This window comes from Mytilinidion resinicola (genome assembly GCF_010093595.1).
Source record: "Mytilinidion resinicola strain CBS 304.34 unplaced genomic scaffold BDZ99scaffold_12, whole genome shotgun sequence".
NCBI lineage: Eukaryota > Fungi > Ascomycota > Dothideomycetes > Mytilinidiales > Mytilinidiaceae > Mytilinidion > Mytilinidion resinicola.
The window spans coordinates 459,435-482,161 of record NW_022985448.1 but is presented as its reverse complement, the minus strand read 5'-3'; the positions used below and the strand labels follow the sequence as shown (position 1 = coordinate 482,161).

At 51.2% G+C, this 22,727-nt stretch overlaps 12 protein-coding genes across 12 annotated transcripts; 9 read left to right on the top strand and 3 right to left on the bottom strand.

Moving 5' to 3' along the window:
• Positions 1-517: 517 nt before the first annotated feature.
• On the bottom strand, positions 518-2,416 carry BDZ99DRAFT_509597 (bacterial luciferase-like protein; the record flags this gene model as incomplete). Its single annotated transcript, XM_033724419.1, has 7 exons — positions 518-598; positions 792-1,058; positions 1,095-1,526; positions 1,625-1,700; positions 1,779-2,131; positions 2,254-2,335; positions 2,397-2,416. The coding sequence occupies 7 exons, from the start codon at positions 2,414-2,416 to the stop codon at positions 518-520; spliced, it is 1,311 nt and encodes a 436-aa protein (XP_033575254.1).
• A 1,553-nt stretch (positions 2,417-3,969) lies between these two features.
• BDZ99DRAFT_51187 (uncharacterized protein) lies at positions 3,970-5,417 on the bottom strand. Its single transcript, XM_033724591.1, has one exon. The coding sequence runs from the start codon at positions 5,224-5,226 to the stop codon at positions 4,468-4,470; it is 759 nt and encodes a 252-aa protein (XP_033575253.1). The 5' UTR covers positions 5,227-5,417; the 3' UTR covers positions 3,970-4,467.
• BDZ99DRAFT_572173 (uncharacterized protein) lies at positions 5,142-6,522 on the top strand (the record flags this gene model as incomplete). The annotated part of the gene is made up of 6 exons (XM_033728177.1): positions 5,142-5,370; positions 5,428-5,656; positions 5,713-5,916; positions 5,970-6,058; positions 6,105-6,266; positions 6,319-6,522. The coding sequence occupies exons 1-6, from the start codon at positions 5,323-5,325 to the stop codon at positions 6,520-6,522; spliced, it is 936 nt and encodes a 311-aa protein (XP_033575252.1). The 5' UTR covers positions 5,142-5,322.
• Positions 6,523-6,674: 152 nt separating this feature from the next.
• On the bottom strand, positions 6,675-7,670 carry BDZ99DRAFT_477827 (Brix-domain-containing protein; the record flags this gene model as incomplete). The annotated part of the gene is made up of 3 exons (XM_033722134.1): positions 6,675-7,130; positions 7,160-7,609; positions 7,665-7,670. The coding sequence occupies 3 exons, from the start codon at positions 7,668-7,670 to the stop codon at positions 6,675-6,677; spliced, it is 912 nt and encodes a 303-aa protein (XP_033575251.1).
• Positions 7,671-8,314: 644 nt separating this feature from the next.
• Positions 8,315-9,849, top strand: BDZ99DRAFT_419259 (putative rRNA processing protein Ipi1). The gene is made up of 3 exons (XM_033716884.1): positions 8,315-8,388; positions 8,440-8,512; positions 8,566-9,849. The coding sequence occupies exons 1-3, from the start codon at positions 8,341-8,343 to the stop codon at positions 9,483-9,485; spliced, it is 1,041 nt and encodes a 346-aa protein (XP_033575250.1). The 5' UTR covers positions 8,315-8,340; the 3' UTR covers positions 9,486-9,849.
• Positions 9,850-10,123: 274 nt separating this feature from the next.
• On the top strand, positions 10,124-11,966 carry BDZ99DRAFT_572170 (uncharacterized protein; the record flags this gene model as incomplete). The annotated part of the gene is made up of 2 exons (XM_033728176.1): positions 10,124-10,631; positions 10,693-11,966. The coding sequence occupies 2 exons, from the start codon at positions 10,124-10,126 to the stop codon at positions 11,502-11,504; spliced, it is 1,320 nt and encodes a 439-aa protein (XP_033575249.1). The 3' UTR covers positions 11,505-11,966.
• Positions 11,619-12,275, top strand: BDZ99DRAFT_477825 (uncharacterized protein; the record flags this gene model as incomplete). The annotated part of the gene is made up of 3 exons (XM_033722133.1): positions 11,619-11,859; positions 11,894-12,014; positions 12,236-12,275. 3 exons carry the CDS (start codon positions 11,619-11,621, stop codon positions 12,273-12,275), a joined length of 402 nt encoding a protein of 133 aa, XP_033575248.1.
• Positions 12,276-12,588: 313 nt separating this feature from the next.
• BDZ99DRAFT_464167 (uncharacterized protein) lies at positions 12,589-14,250 on the top strand. The gene has a single exon (XM_033720244.1). It carries the CDS (start codon positions 12,967-12,969, stop codon positions 13,777-13,779), a length of 813 nt encoding a protein of 270 aa, XP_033575247.1. The 5' UTR covers positions 12,589-12,966; the 3' UTR covers positions 13,780-14,250.
• Positions 14,251-15,097: 847 nt separating this feature from the next.
• On the top strand, positions 15,098-19,093 carry BDZ99DRAFT_51002 (uncharacterized protein). Its single transcript, XM_033724441.1, has 7 exons — positions 15,098-15,359; positions 15,427-15,458; positions 15,507-17,186; positions 17,243-18,453; positions 18,507-18,586; positions 18,639-18,743; positions 18,793-19,093. The coding sequence occupies exons 1-7, from the start codon at positions 15,264-15,266 to the stop codon at positions 19,060-19,062; spliced, it is 3,474 nt and encodes a 1,157-aa protein (XP_033575246.1). The 5' UTR covers positions 15,098-15,263; the 3' UTR covers positions 19,063-19,093.
• A 1,016-nt stretch (positions 19,094-20,109) lies between these two features.
• Positions 20,110-21,317, top strand: BDZ99DRAFT_572167 (subunit IV of cytochrome c oxidase; the record flags this gene model as incomplete). Its single annotated transcript, XM_033728175.1, has 6 exons — positions 20,110-20,200; positions 20,257-20,307; positions 20,393-20,554; positions 20,632-20,732; positions 20,785-20,884; positions 20,941-21,317. The coding sequence occupies 6 exons, from the start codon at positions 20,110-20,112 to the stop codon at positions 21,018-21,020; spliced, it is 585 nt and encodes a 194-aa protein (XP_033575245.1). The 3' UTR covers positions 21,021-21,317.
• A 271-nt stretch (positions 21,318-21,588) lies between these two features.
• Positions 21,589-22,017, top strand: BDZ99DRAFT_477822 (uncharacterized protein; the record flags this gene model as incomplete). Its single annotated transcript, XM_033722132.1, has 1 exon — positions 21,589-22,017. One exon carries the CDS (start codon positions 21,589-21,591, stop codon positions 22,015-22,017), a length of 429 nt encoding a protein of 142 aa, XP_033575244.1.
• On the top strand, positions 21,933-22,375 carry BDZ99DRAFT_50999 (uncharacterized protein). The gene has a single exon (XM_033724438.1). The coding sequence runs from the start codon at positions 22,056-22,058 to the stop codon at positions 22,293-22,295; it is 240 nt and encodes a 79-aa protein (XP_033575243.1). The 5' UTR covers positions 21,933-22,055; the 3' UTR covers positions 22,296-22,375.
• Positions 22,376-22,727: the final 352 nt, after the last annotated feature.

The following is a 22,727-nucleotide window of genomic DNA, read 5'->3' as shown; positions in this document are numbered from 1 at the left end:
CGTTCTCGAGGTTGTCGAGGCTCGTATGGCGCGGTTTGTGGTGTTGAGGGTGTACGGTGTCCTGTCCAGCTCCGTGCGGTCCTTCAGCGCGTGTGTTGTCGTCTCGCCATCGTCTGTTTAGACCACAGCCCTATGGGATCTGGTCGACGCGTATGAGGCGTAGGTGAACGTAGCTTCGAGGTTTGTGGATGGAAGGCGAGACCCATGCCGCCGTACCATGGTTTCCTACCGAGCTTGCGCTCTTAGAATCTCACGAGGTCAGAACCGAGGGATGGTGTGCACGGTTGCGGGGAAGACGACGCCACATTTATTGTTTATTTTAATTCTATTAGTTCGACAGGTAGGTTTGAAACAGTTGCCCTCGTATTTTGGACAAAGTAAATAGGTAAGAACACCACTGGAACGATTTTGAATGCTCTCACAGCTTTACCAAGGCAAAACATACCCAAAGGAGTAATCCTTTAACTCTTGGCATGCAATGCACTGTCATACCAGCCAATGGTGGCACGAGGCATTTTTAAACGCCTCTTGAAGTCCTCTTGACGCCGACTTTTAGTAGACTTGTATATTCGAGGTATGATTCTGAGCGTCTTTCTCCCTTCACTTAGAATGGCACAGTGTTTCAGTTATTTAGGTAAAGATGAGTCAATTATGCTGGTGTTATTCTTATAATTCCTACTGACTACTTTTGCAGTCTACTCATGAGCTGCGACCGTTGCCCTTGCCGACAAAACCACAGGCTCCGGCATCGACCCCTTTTCCTCCTCCACGACCTTCTTCACCCCACTTACCACCACTTTCTCCTCTTCTTTCACTTCCGGCTCTAGGGTCTCCTTTCCCCACTTGAAAGCACTCCTATAATGATCGTCTCTCAGCCCCTTCCGTCCAGCGCCATACAGATTCTCTCTAAACGTGCCGCCAGGCACCTCGTAATCATCCCAATACATACCTCGCTTCTGTAATTCAGGTATCAGCAAATCGACCGTATCCTGCCAGCTCCCCGGGTTGGTCACACTCGCGATGTTGAACCCATCACAGTCCCCTTCGATTGCCCATTCCTCAAACACATCTGCTACCTACTCCGCGCTTCCAACAGGATTTGGATGCAAGCCCCCAAGTGCCATCTTGATCCCCAGTCTTCGTGACGTCCATAGGCCCGACGCCGACTCCGATGCTTCTAGCGCGCGGAAAACAGATTGGATCGCCATAGCCTGGTTCGCTTTTGATAGATCGATTAGCTCATCCAGCGGGTACTGCGACATATCAATACCTGTGTAGCCCGAGAACTGGGCCAGACCGGCCACGGGGTCTGCGTGCTTCTTCGCATATTCGTATTTTTCCTTTGCTTCTTCCTCCGTTCGTCCAATGAAGGGCACGATACAAGGGAAGAACTTGATGCTTTTAGGGTCACAGCCCCGAGCGGCAGCTGCGGCACGCGCGTCTGCGATGACTCTCTTCGCCTGCGCTACGGTGAAAGTGTTGAGGAAGAGAGCTTCGGCGTGCTTCACAGCGAATGCGGCGCCAGGCTTGGATGTGCCGGCTTGAAAGAGCACGGGGATGCGTTGGGGAGAAGGGTGCACTTGGTTGCGGCCTGCCATGTTGAAGTATTTGCGATCTTCTTGACCTTGGAAGCGTCGTAGGCGACGCTGGTTGATTTGTTCCAGACGGCGGAGTCAGGGGCCCAGGATGATTCCCAGAGTCTGTGATGTTCATGTCAGTAAGTCAGTCCCAAAAGATATCCTTACGTGTTATTAGAAGACAATAATTCCGGGACTTACTTGTAGGTCACGTCCATAAATTCGTCCGCCATGTCATATCGCTCGTCATGGGGTATCACACCCTCTTGTCCCAATGCATTCGCTGCGCACTTTGACCAGCTCGTGACGATATTCCATGCACATCGCCCCTTCGTTAGGTGATCCAGAGTACTGTATAGGCGAGCTATCACGTATTGATTCTCGTAGCTGGTGCTCATCGTGACAGCAAAAGATACCGACTTTGTCACTGCAGCCATTGCTGAAACCATGGGCAATGGGTCGAGATGGGCGACCTGGTGTCCTGCTTGTAGCATAGCATCCATACTACCGCCGTATATCTCGAACCCACCATACCAATCCGCAAAAAAGATAGCCTGGGGGTAATTAGTTGGAGCTGTAACGGGATGGCGATGTGGAGAGAGTATTGTATGATGTGGAGAGAGTATTGTATGATGTGGAGAGAGTATTGTATGATGTGGATTTGGGTTAAACGTACGCTAACTTTGCCCTTCTCTGCTAATTTGGCAAGGTCCGTATAATATTCCAATGTGTCTTTGGTATTTGAAACATCTTCTGTTCTGTGGCTCTCACGCGTCAGTGTTTCGAGATTCTTCGAAGTCACCAGGGAGCGCATCATACTTCCACTGCCCAGCAGCCATATAGCTACCCGTACAGCACGTTTCCAGGAAAAAGATCTAGACCTTCTTTAGAGCCATTGCCAATTGGTGCAGAGAGAGACAAACGAAAATTTGTAGCGTAATAGTTCAGTGATAGAAGAAGATTCGGTGGCTTTTTCAGGAACCAACAAACAGGACCCTAGCTGAGAATGCGGGACAATGAGGGGCAACCGCATCTTGCCGCGGCCCCAGACGCGTTCTTCTATGTCGGTCCGCGAGTCTTGACACGGTGGTGTGGTGTTGCGGTTTGGAGTGGAGTCTCCGTCTCGAGGGTTGCGGAAGCTAGCAACTCTCCCGATGCACGCGATAACGCCCTAGCACTCAGAGTGAGCCCGGAGCGTTCCTAGCACCATGGTCGAATCGTAACTTATGTGAACTCTACCCACCCCCGCTGCTCACGTGACCCTGCGCCGCTATGGCTGAGTTCGGCTCAGTCCCAACTCAGCTTCGGCTCAGGTCTCCTCAAGTCTGCTCACTCTTGCTCCACCTTGCTCACCCTTACTCACCCTCGCTCACCCGCTGCGGCGCAGTGCCAGATGTACCAACCAGAAATTGTCAACTTTCAGCGAGGAACCTCAAACCATTCCCGGGTTATGGATTTGGGCCCGAAATAGTTTTGTAAGCTGAGGAAGTTTAGGTTCTTTTCTAGGGGAAAATTTTTATTTTTATTTGTTATAAACCATAGCGGGACTTCGCAAGGCACGACACCAAGCAGGAGAGTGCAGCAACCTACGTTTAATTGGCAAGACAGCTTACCGGCCGCATGAAGCGTGCAGGATACGCAGTATTCACTGTTGCCACTGCTGCTTGAAGGACCAACTCGCTGCATGCCGCTAGTCTTTACGACACGAGCGAGCAAGCAGATCCAGCACGGCCGTCTCGAAACAATTAGGCCCTTCGCTATAAGGACCACCTTTTCTATATGCTCGCAGCGTGACTGTCTGGAGAACGTCTCTCATCTTGAGATCTCATCGTTTTAAGCTCATGGTTGTCTTAAGGACATTTCGTCTTAAGAACGTTTTATCTAAGGAGCGTGCTATCTAAGGAGCGTGTTATCTAAAGAGCGTGTTGTCTAAGGAGTGTGTTGTCTAAGGAGCGTGTTGTCTGAGGAGCGTATTGTCTAAGGAATGTGACTGTCTGCAGAATGGTCCATAACATATCATAGAGCAAGTTTACTCGAGACTTAAGACCTGGAAATTAGAACCTGGAGGCTGGCAGGACTACGGGCTTTCCGGGGCAGGTTGTGTATCCCTGTCCCTGTCGAACAGAGTCCAGATCTGGGGCCTCAAGTCTCAACTCCGGATCCGCTTACCCCAGCACAGCCACTACCTTTTATATAATTATAGCACTTCAAAAGGCTAAACTTTAGAAAATTAAGTTTAATAAGATATATAAGGGTCTTAGGAAGTTTAAAAAACTTATTTAGCTTATTATAGAGAGAAGAAGTGATAGGTTTATGCAACTAGTTATAGAGGACCGAGTGGAGGAGCTTGGGACTAATGATGGCAAAGAGTAAACAAGCTTAATATTAGAGACTTGAAATAGATTAGCTTCTACCGGCTTGGGAAATTTCAAGGTCTTCAGAACTCGTTGAAGCACTGATGCTAAGGTTAGAACCGAAAATTAACCCGGTTCTTCGTCTCTTATAACTCCTATAAACTCTTCTAAATAACTCTTTGCTGCTCAAAATATCTCTATTGCAATCGAAGCCTTCCCAAAGATTCGTAACGTTCTTTACTATCAAAGATTGAACTTAACAACCCCCCGAACCACACAGTATAGCAATAGTCCCATTCGAATTTGCCGCAAGTGCAGATTTTGAAATATTCCCCATTAGCCAACAGTTTGCGCCATGGTATAATGCATACGCATTACTCATATCCCATGCCAGAGCTATAGCCACACAATTCGATCTCCCAGCTGCCCAATTCATTGAGCTACAAGCATCAATGCAAGCCTGCAAACTGTATGCTAGGAGCCCCGCCACGTCGTGACCATTGTAATCTGTCAAGGGATTGCAGCTGAAAGCCTCTCTACTCCACGACTGGAGAGGAGTACTTTGGGACGGGCACGAGTTGTCGATACGGAGAACGGCGGAGGGCTCTAGAGGCGTATGTGGTAGAGCTTGAAGTGCTTGTGGTTGAAGGGGATGTGGCGTTAGCGGAGGACGACGACGAAGGCGTGATTGTGATAGTTTCAGTTGATCGTAATTGAGGTTCGGATTTTGATCTGTATTTCGTAGGTAAAGTGTCTGAGACACCAAAGTATTGAAGCCCACTCTGCGTTTTGGACGCTAGTGAACCCCCAACACCACCGCTTATGGCAGCCGCAATGACTACGACGCTAAGAACGATAATAAACCAGAATGTCTGTTTCCTGAATCCCAAAATTAAGCCATGCTTTGAAGTATCTACGCGGTGGATGCTGGTCTCGTTGTTAAGCCCGGGCGGCGCTAGTGCGTAGTAGTGTGCTTGCTGGTGAGGCCACGGTTGGACATCTGGGCCTGCTTCTGAATATGCTACCTGTGGTAAGTCTGCCATGAAGGAGAATCTGACCCGTAGGTATCGACTGCGGCCTTGATAAAAATGAGAGAATGTTTCTTTAAATAACTTGGACCAAGCAGTCAGATTGAGCGGGCGAGGTTGGTATTTAAGTAGCCTCGGACTTAGCCGCCGTACCTGCCTCTGCAAGGCGCAGTATAAGTCTTCAGCCATTAAAAGCTCTGTTTTTAAGCCTCTATTACAAACGGTTTGTTGGGATAGGACATCTTCTAACCAATCGTCATGACGCATCTTCAGCCTTGTACAGTCGGCCTGAACGGACTGGGCACGACAGGGGTTTGAGTTAAGCCTGTCATCGCCATCTCCCAAAAAGACGCCGCTTTCGCTATGATGTCTTCGATGTCGTCGGTAGCCGGAGCATACACTGGTGGCTCAGTATGTTTATTATTGCAAGACTCTTCGTTCAAACTCGGAAGACTAACAAATCGAAAGGTTCGCATTAGTGATTGGACCCGTTACTCCAAGACAAGAAATGCTTCGGTACTTCCAATGGCCATATCCATGCCTTTGACCGTCACGCTTGGTGCGCTCATTGGCATACTCGTCACTTCGGCAACGAATAACATGTACGGCGTCGTCATCTGGAACCCGCTGCTTATGTTGCAATATGTTCAAAGCATCCATTATACTGCGGCATGCCGGGCAGGGACATTCTTCACTGGTTCGTTGAAAATTTCCTGCATGTGATCAAAGTAACGCTTTGCTGACCCCAAGTAGGTGTTGGTCTCATCTCATCACAAGTTTTCGTAAACATTACGCAGAACGGTATGAGCTCGGGAATGGACATTGCTGCGATCCTTCCTCGGTACATCGATATCAGGAGAGGCTGCATCGTCATCTGCGTTGTAGGAATTGTCATACAGCCCTGGCGTTTCTTGACTCAGGCTCTTACGTTCCTGACAGTCTTGAGTTCTTTTGCAGGTAAATCCCCTATCCCAAGTTTTCACATGTGTCTGGCTAAATGTGCCGTGAAGTGTTCATCGCACCGATGGCCGGTACAATTTTCGCCGATTTCTGGATAGTGCGTAAACAGATTTGGAAAATTCCAGACCTGTATAGTGAGGTACGTCTCTGATGCTGGTCATCTTGGATACTGCTAATCATTGTAGGATGGTATCTATTGGTATACTGCTGATTTGAACTGGAGAGCATTCTTCACCTTTTTCATGGCGACGTGGCCTTCGATGGCCGGTTTTGTCTGTGCCATCAACAAACACCCAATCGCTGAAGGTTGGACTCGCATCTATCAACTATCGTACTTTGTTGGACTGGTGAGCAATCCATCTTCCGCGACCCGATAGAGCATATGCCTAATGACCTTAGATCATCTCGATCCCTATGAACATCGGGACCTGTAAACATTTCCCGCCCGAAGGTCTTTTCATCGCCGAAGCGATGGATGATTCAGAGATCTTGGAAGGCGCTGCTCCAGCGGACCAAAATAGCAATGTTTCCGTTGGCGGCGTGGAAGACACCGAGAAGGGTGCAAGAAGCAAGGAAACCCCTATTGAATATGGTCAGCTTTGATGGAGATATATGGATTCTGATCTTGGGTTGAACGGCGCAATATACACTTAGAATATTTAGAGGTACTGCAATAGTAATGAAATGGGAGCTTACGCAAGATGGCACAGCTAAAACATCACATTGAACCCCTTGTGTTTGCTTCACTTCTATTTTCACAGATAGTCTTTCTTCCTGGATGTTCTAGTGTACTGGTTCATATGCCACTCAACATCCCCGTCTTTATTGTCAAGTGTCCCAGCTCGAATCTCGAAGAGTCGCATCGTCATCCGTGGCCCTACTTCGGCAAGCTCGACGCTCTGGTAACCAGTTTTGACGAAGACGTGGTGGCGCATTTCGATGCTGTCTTCAATATTCTTGAAGGTGACGATTCGATTGCCGACTTTAGCTGAGCTTTCGCGGGGTGGGAATAGATGCTTGAGGATCTGGACAACGCGCAGACCCAGTTTGGTGCTGAAACCTTCGAATATCAGGTGTGGGTAAGACTCGGAAACGGTTCCGCGGGAGGCATTAGGGATGTCGTGACGCAGTACCACATTATGAAGGGAGAAGGAAGCTGTGGGACCATGAGGAAAATGAGAAACTGTTAGAGCAGTGGGTGTGCCACGATGCTATCATAAGGTTAGCATTAGATACACACACTGGCGTACACAAAATAGCTTGCCTCGTGAAGAAGAATCAGATCACTCAAGCCTTGTGCGAGGGCACTGGATACCATGTTTGGCAGCACCGTATTACCACGGTTCAAGCGAATTGACGTGGGAAGTAGCAGTTTGATCTCTTTGGAGAAAGTCGAAAGTCGCGACGAAGGATCGCGCGAGGTTGTGACCAGAATACGTGGGTCCACGACTCCAGAAAGCTGTTGGTATTCATCATCCAGAGCTAATTCCTCCTCCGCTGTCCGATCTGCTCGAGATTCGTCGTACTTGAAATCATTCCTGAGGGTTTTGTCATTTGCAACGGCCGAGTCGAGAGGCTTTCCGGACGCAAGAGAGCTTTTCAGCGCAGCCCGCTTTGAGGTGAGCTCGGCGTCTCGTAAAGTAAGGGCGCGACGATAAAGGTAGTCACGCCGTTCGCGAGCTTGACGGCGCTGCAAGAAGTCAGTCTGAGATGAATTACTGTGGTTATTCGTAGGGCTGCCTTACAATCATGATGTGTGGTTGAAGAGCAAGAAAGATGTGGGATGTAGTTGTGGTGGGTTATAAAATTTCACCCGAAGCAAGTTTAGCCGAAGAAGCTTGGCATCATTGATAAATTCAATGGAATGTAAGGACTAGGTATTCGTTTGCTTTATAACGCCGATATGTTTATTCACTAATGATACATGGAGATTGACTACATCCAAACGTGTTATAATGAAGATTTGTGTTATGGAAAATATGCTACCGATTCACTCTTATGCCTCGACTGTCATCAAGAACTCGTTGAGATGCTTTGCAATGGCTTCAGTCCCCTGGTCTGGTTCAAAATTAGCCCCAGGACACTTGGCAGATCTTCACGTCTGGTCCGATATCCTTCAAATGCCCTAAGTACGACCAAAGGAGATCGTCACGCGCAATCACTGCTATCATGGGGCAGCCGACGCCGTTCACCAGCTTTTGTGAATCCTGCTCCCAAACACAGTCGTAAATCTGACTTCGACCCTTCCAAGCTCGTATGTGATCGAACGTTTCGCGGTGGAGGAGCTCCAGCTCGGCCGTAGGTATAACTAACTATGGAACAGCTTGCTGACTAACCATGCACGGTCCACGCAGACAACACTAAATTTCGAGTCGCAGGGTCTTCATCAACGGCAGACAGTGTCACAGCTTCGGCGAAAAGATGGGTTCCAGCGCGAAAAAGAAGAAAGAAAAGAAGAAGGACTTCCAAGTGCGTATAGGAGCTCATCCTTTCATCGATGTGATCTAATGTGCCACGCAGAAAGTGAAGCTCAGGGTTGGCAAGACCAAAGCGCAGGCTGCTAATTTCACAGACACCAGTTTCAAAGCAAAGTGTAAGAATGAATATCTGTCATACGTTATTACAACTGAGCTCATGCATCTCTAGCAATTGTCCTGAACCAGCAATCTCTTTCAACCAATGCTCCGTCAACCGCCTCACAATTCTCTCATCACTTGTCATTACTTTCGCACAAAGCAGACTCTCAGCGGCGAGAATCACTCGCATATCTGACTTCTGCGATCCTTAGCACACCAAATGGCTCAGCCATACCACAGCCAGTCGCTGTCATTCTTCCCGAAATCCAACGTTTGATTCTTGACGCATCAAACAGCGTCCGCCATCAGCTCTTGAAGCTTCTGCAAAGTCTGCCCGTAGCGGACATCGCAAGTCATGCCGACCAGTTACTACTGTACACACGAGCTGGCCTGACTCACTTGGCCGCTGACATTCGGCTTTCCTCGTTAGACATCTTCGACTGGCTTCTCCAGGTTGCCGGCAATGAGGTTGTCAGTTGCGCCGGCGGATGGGTGAAAACCCTTAAATGCTTCCTTGGACTCCTTGGGTGGGAGATGGACTCGACTGGAAAGTGGTCTGCGCCGAAGGCAACGCTCGGCAAAGCTGGTAGCCAAGGCAAGCTGCTCGTGAAGCAGATCGCTAGTCTTGCACTACTCGTGAGAGTAGGATTGGTGCCTGAATCGGTCGGCTTTGGTGCTCTAGTTGGGCCATGGCCAGGATTTCCGTTGACTAATGTGGACCAGCATATGATCACTCAGCGATCGTATGTATACCGGCACTTGAATATTTTCAGCACACCTAGTGACGACGAAGCCGAGATGTATGAGGATAGGGAGGACCGGCAACGGGTTTTCAATGAGAAGGCAGAAACTGCGATTGTTTCTGGGCTGGAGCAAGCCAAGAAGAGCGGAGGGGAAGCAGGACGAGCTGCTGCTCAATTGAGAAATGCCGTGCTTGAAGGTATGGCGGATTTTCAGGGTGTGGAGAGGGAGGCATCAATTATTCTATGATACCCAATGTTGTACCAAAATGCTCGAACGTTCTCACTAGATATCGGCACCAATTTTCTTCAGTACAAAATAACTCGAGATGGTTCATGCTCCACACAAAATTCTCAAAGTCGATACAGAACCGGCGCGGTCTGAAATCACCCCAGCTTTAAACCTGTCAGCCTTTTCAAAGCGTTTTGTATGTTCTCAGTATTATCTATTTTATGAGTCAGGGCCGCGCATCTAACTAGCGGGTCGACGGATCCGATGGAAGAACCCAATCAACACCATGCGATCTATCACGGCTTATCTTGGGCCCTGGACGAAATTCTCCACAAGGCCATCAATAGCAAGAAGCTATGAAGAGCATCAGTGGGGTGGAACGAAATGGTTCGAGGTGGCGGTATCCTCTTCTCTTTCCCGTAAACTCAACGTGACCATGAAGATGACCGAATACGAGCAAACCCATCGACCCACGAAACGTCCTAGGGTAGCTTTGGCTTGTCAAAGGTGCAAACTCCGAAAGCAAAGTTCGTCTTATTTACCTTGTAGATGATATAAAGCTTCTCACCGAGTCAGAATGCGACGGTGCGCACCCCTCCTGCTCCAAATGCAGGAGTCTCCAAACGCCATGCGAGTATATCCTTCCGAATAAGCCCATGCCCTTTGGCCGTAATCACTACATTCGGTCGCTAGAATCCCGCGTTGAGCAGCTCGAGAGCTCCTTGACTGAGCAGGGCCTCCCGGATCCAGGGAACAGTCAATGGCGATACCAACCACAGTCAGCGCACTCGCGCCAGAGCTCAAGCACGCACATCCCTATTGGGCAATTCCAAGTACCTCCACCGACTCCGGGACAGTTCGAACCTCCAGACATCGATCTAGTGTCAGACGACGATGACGAGGGCCAAGACTTTCAGATTGATTCCATAGTCGTAGTGCTCAAAGACCTCTCTCTAGATGCAAATGGCGGTTACATTGGACCTTCATCCCATATCACTATGAGACGGCTGGTCGGGTTTCTTCTGAGAGAGAAGAGCAACCAGGGCGGAATGCTTCGCCTCGTTATCGGACAAGCCTCTCCAGCTCCGGACCCCCATCGCTTACTAATGACGAGGAAACTGTTTGCTTCTCCGAAATCCCCCCGAAGTAGGAGACAGGATGATTGTAGGCTACATGAAGCACATATCGTCGCGTTGGCCAGTCTTACATTCCGTGTGGGTTAAAGCACTCCACGCACGCCGGTACACCATCTTCGACACCTACGAAAAGTGCATTTTGCATCTCGTGTATGCCACTGCTGGTAGATTTCTCGAGACTTCTGGGGAAGTGAACCCTGCCTTTAAGCCCGAATCACACTACGCCGCTTCCCTAAAGCACCTTGATGAGATACTTCAATTTCGGGACACCCGCTCAGTGTGTACGCTAATGCTTCTCGCGGTTTATTGCTTTCCTGCATCTAGAGACCCCGGCGCCTGGGCGTATAGTCGGCTTGCCATGCTCAACGCGATCGATCTGGGCCTTCATCGTCAAATACCACCTGCGAAGGGACTTCACTTTGGAATTGAGATGCAGAAACGGATATTCTGGGCCTGCTATGCATTCGACAGGCAAATCTCGATACCGCTTGGAAGGCCATTCGGACTATCGGACCGTGATATCGATGTGCCCCTATCACTCGACATTGATGAAGCATGCAATGACCCCGACGTGGTCGAGAATGCCTTTGATGCGCATGCCCAGATAGGGACAGAGTCTACACCTGCCCCAGCTATGAGCACCACGTTATCTCTATGTATCCACGTCCTTCGAATCCGACGAATAGAGTCACAGATCGAGCAGACTATCTACCGCGTAGATCACACTGAAGCCGTTCAAGACTCGGTGATTGACGGCTTCATCAGCCAGCTAACGCATTGGAAGGATATGATTTCGCAAGATGCGCGAAGAATGACTGACTCTGATGGAAAGGCGTTCGACGGCTATGATCATTACATGGTCTTCTACTTCAAAACCCTCCGCCTGCTCTTCTACCCATAATTGACGAAACCCCAAGCGTCACCCCGCTTCTTAAAAGCTCTCGCTGCGTCGTGCGGCGGCATTTGCCAAACCTACAAGCGCCTCCGCCAAATAATGTACGTCGGCTACAGCATGATGTCCCTCCAAACCGTCTTCTTAGCCGGCCTCCCGCTCATCTGCTGCGCCTGGTCCTCACCCTCCGACATATCCACTCCCGCGACCAGCAACGACATCAGCGCCTGCAGCATTGTGCTCCTCGTCATGGCGGAGCGCATGCAAACCGCGAAGAAGTATCGCAACGCGTTCGAGGTTGTGCGAGCGAAAATCGCCGACCAGATCGCTGAGGGTGGCATGATAGCGCCGCGACAGGCTGTTGGTGAGCTTACGGTTGACTTACAGGAGACGATCAGGAAGTGCGGAGGAGGGGCTGGGAAATACGGAGCAGTTTGAGGAGATGGTAAGGTTAATGGCGGGGCAGCAGGGGGAAGGGACTTGGGGGAGGAATGGGATGGAAGGCGAGTGGGACGAGTGGTGAGTTTGCGCAGCATGGGGGATTCGAGGGACATGTAGTGGGATTTGGGTTGGAGTTTGGGTTTGAGATGCACGAGGGAGAATTTGGGGGAGAGACGTTTGAAGAGGGAATGATGTAGGGTTTACATATGGTTCTGGCTAGAGTATATATAGCAATTCTTCGTCGGTTAGGAAAGATAAAGCTTGTCGTCTTCCCAGCCCGCGTGGCTATCATTATCCAGGGTCCTCTACCAAGCGTCAAGTGGCTCAGTGAATACGTGATTCGCAGCCTCTAGACCCTGGGAGACTTTGGTGCCAGCAAAATCAGTAATCTTGCTTTGTAAATGCAAGCCCTTCTGAGAACAGCTAATTAGACGCGGTATTGTGGGACACGAGCATATCGTCTGTTCGTGGTCCATTTAAAAAATAAAATGCTAAGTGGGTTGAGCAAGGGCCACTCCAGTGGCTTATCCGAGTAGAGCTTAGACCGCCTGTTATACGCGTGAAATGTTTCCCTTACGGACACTAGTTAGGACCCCTGTGCTGCATGATGCGTGTGGGGACATTTCCAAAAGAAACAAAAATAGGCCAGACCCTCTCTCCACAGCTGTCAGACCTGTCAACCACACTCGTGTATCCCGCGCCGTCAATGGCCGGAGATAGTAAACAGCGTGCTAATTCGCCACGGCCCATGGATGACGGCAACCTCGGGCCCCACGCGTGCCAGGCCCCGCCTCGCCGGTTCAGTCCTCGATGTTTTTCTTTATATTCGTCGCTCCATCGCTGTTTTCCCCATTCGTCTACAACTCTCTCACACCCTCCACCGCGTCTGGCCGTAAGCACATCGGTGTCAAAGAAATGCTCCATTTTGTCTACTTCATCCTCATTGACTCAAACTCTATCATTCTAAACGACAAGTGAAAGCCGTCCACCAGAATCCAGCTTCTGGATGAGCACGAATATGAATACAAACATGAACACCCGAACCCTTGAATCCCTAGGTCCAACCGACCTCCCAATGGACGACCATGAGCATGACCACGAAGAGCTCCCACACTACGAACCCCACTCGCCCCCCGTCTACGAGCGGCGCGACTCCAGCATGTCCTCGGTCCCGAAGATATCCTACCACCTCCGCCAAATCAGCAGGAAGGTCCAGATCCTCGTCCCCTTCGGCCCCACCCACGCTCCCTTGTACAAGATTATCTCGCGCGGCTCGCCCAGCTTCTTGTCTAAGAAGTCTGAGATGACGCTACGGCGCGTGCAGCGGGGATCTGTGGAGGCGTCGGAGGGCGACGAGGTGGCGACCATCGACTTCGACAATAACGGCCCCTTGCCGTGGTGCCCGCGGGCGAAGATCGTGTGCGGGTCCGGAGGCTCGGCGAAGCTGTATAACATGGAATCGAGAAACTTTAACGACTGGAAGATCCCGATGGAGGGGGGACGGTCGGCGTTCTACTGGCGGCTGGACGACCGGCCGATCTCGCTGGCGTTTGTTGAAGGGTCGTCGTGTCTTGTGTTTGCGCGGTTTACGTACAGCGAGTGCGGTACTGTTGCTGCGAATGGGGCGGAGGTGGGCGAGTTGGTGATCTTTCGGGATGGGTTTTTACGCGATGGGTGGGAGGTGGAGATGATTGCGAGCAGCTGTACGATTGCGATCACGCATTTTAAGAAGATGGGACGGTATTATCGGAATGATAAGAAGGGGCTTGGGCTGTATGGGTCGTGTCCGGGGAGAGCGCAGATGCCTCTCGATGCGCAGCCGTTTGGGAATATCAATTATTAGGGGTATTACGGTACCTTGACTGGGCTGGGAGAGGAGGATATTTGGAGAAGCTCTCTGACTAGGGGGCGTCGAGAGGAGGATCACTAGCGACGTTGGGAGCCGTACCGAATTTTGGAGTCGATATAGATCCCTCTTTGACGAGAGTGGCTGTTGATGATTGGCGTCTCCACACAGCCAGCGTGCGTGCTAGGTACCCTGGAAACTTGGACAGCGTTCGTCAAGACAAGCATTTAGATCTATCTTCTTCCGTGCCGAATTCGTCCAACGCCGTCCCTCATCTGTGTAACTGTCAAGATGACACGTTCCTCCCCGTCGCAGCGCGAGCTGTCCCATCAAACAGCCGAGAGCGGATCGGTCCGCAGGCGAGGAATCAGTTCAGACCGGAGCGGGCGCAACAAACAGTGGTGGTCGTCGAGAGTGGTGCCGATGATGCTCAGATTGTCCGCAGCGATGCTGTGATATATACTGCTCGTAACCAGCCCTGGTGCCAGGCAGAAACTTGGCCTCGGCGTGCGTTGGGCGAGCGGAGCACGGCCCGCTTTTCGACGAGGATAAAGTTCGAGACCGTCGCTCGGTGGTGTCAAGGATGTTGTGTTCCAGACGAGCCGCGACGATCGCAGCAAATCGCTTCGCCCTCCATCGGCACGCGTGGGGCGTCTGCCGCCCCCAGAGATGCCCGAGACGCGCAGTCGGCATGCCGGGCGGGCACCACCAGCCGTCGAGTGCTGGGAAGCATCGCGGAACAGCGAAGGCTCGCTGCTGGCTTCGCCGGGGCGGTTGCCCACAATGCGATTGCACCCCAGCCCGGCCCGATGCAGCATCGCAAGAATGCCATGGCAGGCATGCATCGACAAGGCTGTCTCCCCGCCCGGATCTCAGGGCGCGCGGCGTCTGCAGCCGATGGCCGGTCGCACTGCAGCGCCGCTGCTAGGGGCCGTTGCCCCAAATCTCCTCTGCACCGGCTCGACGCCCGCCTGCGCCCACGCCAGACTTCGTGTCCAGCTGGCTCCGCGACACCGGCCACGTTGGAGGCCGCGGACTGACAGACTGACAGCCTGACAGCGCCGTCGCAACTGGGACCCGAGGGCCTTCACCGATTGCCCAAGACGAGCATTGCAGGCGGCCACAGCAGGCGGCCACAGCAGGCCCATCGACTGTCTTTCACGCGTCGCCGGCCGGTTTCTGCTTTCTCAGCCCTCGCCTGACGCTTCTGGCCTAGAGCGACGCCACTCCGAGACGGCATATTGCCTCTCAGCCAGTGTCTTGGACGTCTCTCTGAACTGCCCCGTCCTGAACCGCGTCGTGCACCTGTTGGAGCCCTGCCCTCGCCACGAAAGAGGAATGGGAAGTGCGACGGTCTCCGCTCCTCGACCACCCTCACTCACCCCGACCTCGACGCCTGCTCGGGTCTGACCGCAGAGGCTGTCGCCGCGACCATCCGCGCCGCTGGCTGTCCTTCTCCCGCCCCCCTCTCCATCGCTCGAATGGTCAAGATGCGGATTCCGATCCGGGAGCAATTGGGATGTTTGGTGTTGCTGGCCTCGCTGATCGGCCTGGCAGTCGTTGCCATTGCGACTTGGGTAATTCCTCCTTGCTCGCTGGAGCTTGAGAAGCTTTGGAGCCTTCTACTAACATAACATATCAAAGGTCACAAACCACGGCTTCGTTCTGGACATACGGTCAGTGCCTCCGCGCAATTTACTGGTCCTGCTCTAACAGTATCCCAGGGCTTCCCGTCTCGCGCTGACCGCGTCCTTGAAGGCTGCGCAGCTGTCCTCGAATTTCCTTCTCATGCAGTCGAGCGTCAAATCTACCGCGACTCGAGTTCTGATCCAAAGCTCGCTCCAGCGATACAACAATGGCAACAACACGGAAGCGAATTGGGTGCGCTCCACCGCCGATCTCCAGGCTGTTTTCCAAGGCGACCAGCAGGCTGCGCTGCTCCTGCAGGCCCAGATTTTCCCAATCAACTCGTCGACATCAGTTATGAGTGCAACGGCGCCGTCCGTATCCGACCTTGCGTTGCCGTACAAGGCACCAAATGGGACCACCGCTGTCCTGGGCGACACATACGGCTTCGTGCCACAGCTATATCCGGCCTTTGACTTCACCATAATACCAATCAGCTCGACCTACAACCAGACGATAGCTTCGTTCGGCGGCCGAGTTGTTGATCAAGACAACTATCTGTTGCTCGGCCCGTATAACATCAACCAAACATTCTCCCTTGTGTCTGTTACCATGCCTATCATAAACAACACCTCTGCCATTGACATATTGGGCTGGCTTACGGTTGTCTTGGACGGCAGGCTGATTAGAAGCGTTGTGAACGCTATGGAGGGTTTGGACGACACCGGAGTCACAATGCTGATCGGCCCGAACAACGTGACGAACAAATTCCCGAAGGGAGTACTATACACTTCTAACAATGGGCACCCACCCGCGAATGAATTAGTCAATTTTGTGTTGCCGCCTACCAACCGAACAGGGTTGACGGATAGGCATCCAGATCATTCGTATGGATCGCAAAATAAGCCGTTCGACTACACTAAGTACCCAGCCGTGCATCGGGCAATTACCAGAGACTCGGGGGCTACCAACAACGCTGGCAGCATGATATCGACCAAGAACGAAGAAAGGGACAACGTTGCAGCTGGCTACGCCATTGTCAATACGAGTCTCGTAGACTGGGTTGTCATCGTAGAGCAATCCCATGCTGAGGTGTGGGCGCCGATCGTCCATCTGCGCAAGGTCATTATAGCTTGTGTATTTGGGACGATGGGCGGTATGATTCTTCTCGCCTTCCCCGTCGCTCACATTTCCAGCCGTCCCATCAGACGGCTGCGGGATGCAACGAAAAAGTCCGTTGCACCTCCAGGATTTTCGGACACTGGAAGTCTCAATACACACGATGGTACCGATGATGATCACCGAGACGCTCTTGCTAGAAAAGAAGGATTCTTTGGTAAAGTCAAGACTTATACTCGCGGTGGAAGGAAAACGAACGCAGAGCGCAAGGAAGAAGAACGGCGACGCCAGTTCCGGATTCCTGGGAAAGTCAAGGACCGCAAACACTTCATCCACGATGAGCTCACCGATTTAACACAAACGTTCAACGAAATGTCCGATGAGCTCATGATGCAGTACGAAAAGCTGGAAGAAAGAGTGCAGCAGCGTACGGCTGAGTTGGAGCTCAGTAAGAAAGCTGCGGAGGCCGCAAATGAGAGCAAGACTTTGTTCATTGCGAATATCTCGCATGAGTTGAAGACACCACTCAACGGAATTTTGGGCATGTGCGCCGTGTGCATGTCCGAAGACGACCCAGTAAAATTGAAGCGTTCGCTGGGGATCATCTACAAAAGTGGAGACCTGCTACTCAATCTGCTAACTGATCTATTGACATTCAGGTGAGCACATTGCATTGGAGGAATCGTCATACTGCGACTTGGCTAACAGTTTATAGTAAAAACCAAGTTGGGCAGCAGCTGTCTCTCGACGAGAGAGAATTCCGCTTGCGTGATATTAGTTCCCAAGTTCTCGCCATCTTCGACAAGCAAGCCAAGGAGGGCGGTATCAACTTCCGGGTGAAATTTGAGGGTCCGATCGACGCCAACTTTGACGATCTAGGCAAATCCTCCGAACAGACCGACCTCGCCCCATACGGCCTTGGTCGCATAAAAGACATGATTCTGTGGGGAGATCAACACAGAATCCTCCAAGTGGTGATCAATTTGGTATCCAACAGTCTCAAATTCACGCCTCCGGGCGGATCTGTGACGATGACAATACGATGCACTGGAGAGGCTACGGTGTCTGACAGCAGCCGTAAGGGATCAACACAGTCTAGACAGAGTTCCATGCGGCAATCGAGAACACGAATCCGAGGCTCATCCGAGAACTCAGCGTCGATAAAAACACCCCACAACATGGACACGGCCAATACCATCAATGCTTACGACAAGCCGAGTGTCTATGCTTCGATCATGGCGCAAGAAAGAGCTGTGACCCCCCCTCCCGGTCGATGGCTTCAATTCGAGTTCGAAGTTCAAGATAGCGGACCAGGAATCCCGGAACATCTTCAAGATAAGATTTTCGAGCCATTCGTACAAGGTGATTTGGGTTTGAGCAAGAAATTTGGTGGTACGGGACTTGGACTGAGTATCTGCTCCCAGCTGGCCGGTCTCATGAAAGGATTTGTGGGTGTCAAGAGCGAAGTTGGGAATGGGAGCATTTTCACCATGCAAATCCCTCTAAGGCATCTCAACAGTCGAGCTGACAGTACGGCAAGCTCAAACAATGTAAATTTTGCAGAAGGCGGCTTAACAAGGGCGTCTTCCCTGGACGAGGGAAGGAGTCGAGTCGATGCCATTGTGGATGATGCAAGGTCCGGTCGCTCAGTTCAATCGGCAGTCAGTACTCCTGGAGCACCCGGCCCTGTGTTTGAAACAGACTCCAAACCACGACTAGTCGGTCTCAGCCATCCGTTCTTCGCGTCGAACGCGCCATTAGAGTCGCCCAATTCTCAAATGGCTGCTATGGAACGGATAGCTGCAGACGCGTCCAAAAGGGGTGACAAGGTCAAGGTGCTCGTGGCTGAGGACAACAAAACAAATCAGGAGGTCGTGTTGCGTATGCTGAAGCTAGAGGACATTTATGACGTTACTGTTGCTAAAGGTAGATTCACTGTCATGCGTCTCGTGGCCAGCTCCAATGCTAATTTGGAATAGATGGGCAAGAAGCTCTTGACAGAGTTAAGGAAAGCATGGAAAACTCTAACCCATATAACCTGATCTTCATGGATGTTCAGGTAAGCTTAGCTCGCTGCCTGGACAATGTAATCCCAATTGACATTTCGCTAGATGCCTAACCTCGACGGTCTCCAATCTACTCGATTGATACGGCAGTCCGGTTTCTCGGCACCTATAGTGGCTCTCACCGCGTACGCAGAAGAGAGCAATGTCAAGGTAAGCAATTATGACCTATTTTTGTCGAGTACTATCTAACAGCCAACAGGAATGTCTCGACTCAGGCATGGACTTCTTCCTCGCCAAACCCATCCGACGGCCAGCCCTAAAACACGTCCTGAAAACATACTGTCCTCCTATACCGGAAGAAGAGGGCGAAGTCGTTATGCCACTAGTGAAAGAGTCTTCATCCAAGGCCAACGATAAAAGGCCTTGGCCCCCATCGAAGGCGCAAGGTAGCACGACTACGACCACTGCTACCTCGAGCACGGAAGAGTCGCCTGCTGTGTCGCCTATGACGAAACCGGACAACCTATAGGGTGTTTCAACGATGTCCAGCAGCACAATCTCTCCTTTCGCATCACGCAACTCACGCATACCTATACATATATACCCCTCACTGGTGCATCCAAGCCAAAGAAGGCCTCGGCCACCAGTGCACCTCTAGCTTCTATTGTAATTGCGTTCAGAGCGAGATCTCTCATACCAATATTCACAGTAGGGGCTCCTCTCCATTTCCTTTCAGTCCAAATTTCTTTGCTGTCAAATGTTCCTTGAACTGTACTTTGTTCGTCCCCACGTGGCTGGCATCTGGGAACTCGGGTGGAGACAAACGGAAAGCATGGCGCTGGCGGGGTGCGCATTGGGACTCGGCGCTTCTTTGGAGTAACTTTCTTTTTCTTTGTCCATGGAACCTTTCGAAAAAGGGAGGCTTTCAGATTTGAAAACAAAACGGGTGTGGGGCGTTTACGTTTCAGAGGGGTGCAAGCGTCTTACGGGGCTTGGGTTCTCGTTTAAGTTTGGGAGCATGGAGTCATAACTGCATACGATGGGAAATTCTTTTTGGGTGTTTAGATAGTGAGGATAAGAGGGTAGGAAGGAAGGAAGAGATGGGTCCGTCTATCTCGTTGCATGATTTTTTCCACCCTCCTTTGTTAATGCGGTGGGCGGATGGATGGAACAGGTTGGGGGGTCTAGGTTAGGAGAGATCTAGGCGAAGACATCAATGGATGGCGGAAGACAGCGCTGTCTTGCTGAGCGTTGGAGAGAATTGGTTCTGCGAAGTGATCTTGGAGTCCCTATGTTGAAGCTACTTGACTCCTGGCTTAGCTTATATGAACTCCGCGCGCTCTTTCTCGACCCCAGAGAAGACGTTCAGCCCATTGTACAGCCGGGTCGTGATGTTGATTAAGACCCATCGATAGACGCAGACTCAAATTTGGTTTGGAGAGTCCCTGTTGCCTGCCAAGCCTCCGGCAAATGCCGCGATCTCGGATCATGCGATTCGCAGCCAACCTCAGAACAAGACCTCACAGCTCCCTCTCCAGCTACGCCCACTCTCCCCTCCACCCCAATTGCGTCCACAATGTTCCTCCAACGCTCCGCCTTCACCGTCGCCCGGCGCGCCGCCGCTGGTACCTTGGCTAAGCGCACGTTTGCCAGCTCTTTCGTCGCTCGTGAGTAGCTCCAGGAGGGATCGAACCACTGCACCCGCTTACCCGTTTTTAAATAGGCGACTCGAAGCCCGGTACCAATGTGGGCAACACGATGAAGAAGTTCGAGGGTGCGTCAATCGGGACCTAATAACGCTATACCGCGCATGTTTGCAACCGAGCTGAAGACGATGGCTGACATTTACGGCTATGCAGAGGTTAAGACCATGGAGGACCTTCTCCCTAAGACTGGTGCTGCCCCCGGAACCGTCCCCACGGATTTGGAACAAGCTACCGGTCTGGAGCGATTCGAAATCTTGGGAAAGATGGAGGGTGTTGATGTTTTCGACATGAAGCCGCTGGATTCGTCGAGGAAAGGTGCGAAATATACTGGCTACGAGGGCTTGGAATCTTCATGACAGGAAACCAGGCAGCTAACTATGGGGAAATTTCAGGCACGCTTGACAACCCGATTGTCGTCAAGTCGTTCGGTGACGAGCAGTACGCCGGCTGCACCGGCTACCCTGCCGACTCCCACGTCGTCACATGGCTTACGGTATGATTTGTGGAGTATGTAACCTAGCTAAAAGCAGGACTGATTTGCTCAGATGTCCCGCGACCGACCGGTTGAGCGGTGCCCCGAGTGTGGCAATGTCTTGAAGATGGATTACGTGGGTCCTCAAGATGACGGACACCACGACCACCACCGTACGAAGCCCGCCCTCGTGATTTATTAACATGTCTCCGGCTAACATATGTGATAGACGATGATGGCGCGCACAACTACGAGGGTGAGCCCAAGACCTTCGCCGACTTCGTGAAGCCCGAATACCGAACTCTATGATCGGGAATTTTGGAAGAGTGGGGCTCGAGATGCAAACTGTACATTTTCTTTAGAGCCTTTGCATCTGGTTTTTGACGCACCGGGCGGGATTGTAGCATAGTGGAATGGGGAGAATCTCTATCAAACTTGACCTTCATGCATCGTATACTCAACTCGCCGTAGGTTAGTTATCTCTATCACGCAGGATCCATGGCGAGGTTCTCATACCCCAGAGCCCCACCTCTTGTCATGTCAGAATAAATGCTGGCCTCGTAGTATCTCCTACGTCTGCTCTACCTAAAAAAACATAAAGCTGCTTCAATTACGCCGCAACGCGTTATACTTCCCAAGACCCATGAGCTCGCCGCGCTTGCTGTTAGACAGCTCACCGTCCATCTATTTCTCCTTCCTCAATTCTATCCATTTAGACCTCTTCCTAACACGTCAATTCCATCACTTCCAAGGGGGCTGCAGACGGAGAGATTGAATTCTTCGATTACTTGACATGCCCTAGTCGAAGCATACATCCATACCACTACAACCAATAAACCTCTAAACGATTGGGGTCCCTGCTAGCCAACACAATTCTATGACCAGCCCGGCGCCCCCCCCCCCCCTCCTCTCTCTCTCTCGTTCTCTCTCTCAAAGTATTTCTTACACGCCCACCCACCCGCCTCCCCTCCCCTTTTCTCGCTATAACTCTATCACTCAACAACACAGTGGGTCCAGACCGCGCCCTCAACCCCAATCCACACTTATCCCTCCTCCGCTCCTTCCCTCCCCCCCTCAATCGCCAGAATACCACATGATCACAAAGCCTGTCACTTCGACGACTTCGGTGACGGTGCCGACGGTGGCGGCGGTGGTCGTCGTCGTGATGTTGGCCGTCGTGGTGATGGTGTTTGGGCGCTCTTTGCGGGAAACGGTGACTGGTGGCGAATGCGTCGTTGGCAAAGGTGGTGGCGGGGTTGATGGGAAACGAAAATTTGGAGATTGGGGATTTGGTTTGCAGCAGTAGAGCTCCGGAGAGCTTGGAGAGACGGCTGTGGTGGGGGTATGGTTGGTGCGGGTAGGGAGTTGCGATTTTTTCTTTTTTTGGGGTTTTTTGGGGTTTTTTGGGTTTTTTTTGTCGAGAAGGGGAGGTTGGAGGGAGCGAGGAGGGGGGTTGTGGACGAGGAAGATGGAAGGTGGGCGATTTATAGGGAATGGGATGGAAGCCACGTCGGGAGCTGTGGTTGGGTTTGTTGCTACTGGAATCTGGAAGCTATGGTAGAGTGCGGGTGGTATGGAGTTTAATGATGCTTCATTTCTTGCCTCGCCGTGGGATCAACTCCACTGGAGTGTTATGCGAGATATACTTAGATAGAATTAGGGGGTTCTAGTCTTTATATCTTTTATAAATATAGATGCTATTCTATTTTTAATAAGTTTTGTAAATATTCGAGGATAGTATCCGGGATAGTCTCATTTCCTACAGTGAATGTAAAGAGGTGTAAGGTTGAATTACACTTAGCTCACCGGCGAAGGTGAAGAGGTGCACAGTTAAATTCTACTAGTAGAGACGTTCTATAAGTGAATGTTAATATACAGGAATATCCGCGGATAACCCTATATCTCTATTTATAATAACTCTCTATACACCCCTATTCCGTATCCCATAAAGCAAAGATAAGATAGAGTTTATTCCGAATATATTCTTCATCCTGGATAACACTAAACTCCAGGCAT

What these genes read in the sequence shown, in the direction of transcription:
- BDZ99DRAFT_50999 (XM_033724438.1), top strand. Translation starts at nt 22,056, where the DNA reads ATGGTTGGTGCGGGTAGGGAGTTGCGATTTTTTCTTTTTTTGGGGTTT.
- BDZ99DRAFT_464167 (XM_033720244.1), top strand. Translation starts at nt 12,967, where the DNA reads ATGAACACCCGAACCCTTGAATCCCTAGGTCCAACCGACCTCCCAATG.
- BDZ99DRAFT_51187 (XM_033724591.1), bottom strand. Translation starts at nt 5,226, where the DNA reads ATGCGTCATGACGATTGGTTAGAAGATGTCCTATCCCAACAAACCGTT.
- BDZ99DRAFT_51002 (XM_033724441.1), top strand. Translation starts at nt 15,264, where the DNA reads ATGGTCAAGATGCGGATTCCGATCCGGGAGCAATTGGGATGTTTGGTG. An exon ending in TGACGTTACTGTTGCTAAAG is followed by an intron (nt 18,454 to 18,506) that starts GTAGATTCACTG and finishes AATTTGGAATAG; the next exon opens with ATGGGCAAGAAGCTCTTGAC. An exon ending in TGATCTTCATGGATGTTCAG is followed by an intron (nt 18,587 to 18,638) that starts GTAAGCTTAGCT and finishes ACATTTCGCTAG; the next exon opens with ATGCCTAACCTCGACGGTCT.
- BDZ99DRAFT_419259 (XM_033716884.1), top strand. Translation starts at nt 8,341, where the DNA reads ATGGGTTCCAGCGCGAAAAAGAAGAAAGAAAAGAAGAAGGACTTCCAA. An exon ending in AAAAGAAGAAGGACTTCCAA is followed by an intron (nt 8,389 to 8,439) that starts GTGCGTATAGGA and finishes TGTGCCACGCAG; the next exon opens with AAAGTGAAGCTCAGGGTTGG. An exon ending in CACCAGTTTCAAAGCAAAGT is followed by an intron (nt 8,513 to 8,565) that starts GTAAGAATGAAT and finishes ATGCATCTCTAG; the next exon opens with CAATTGTCCTGAACCAGCAA.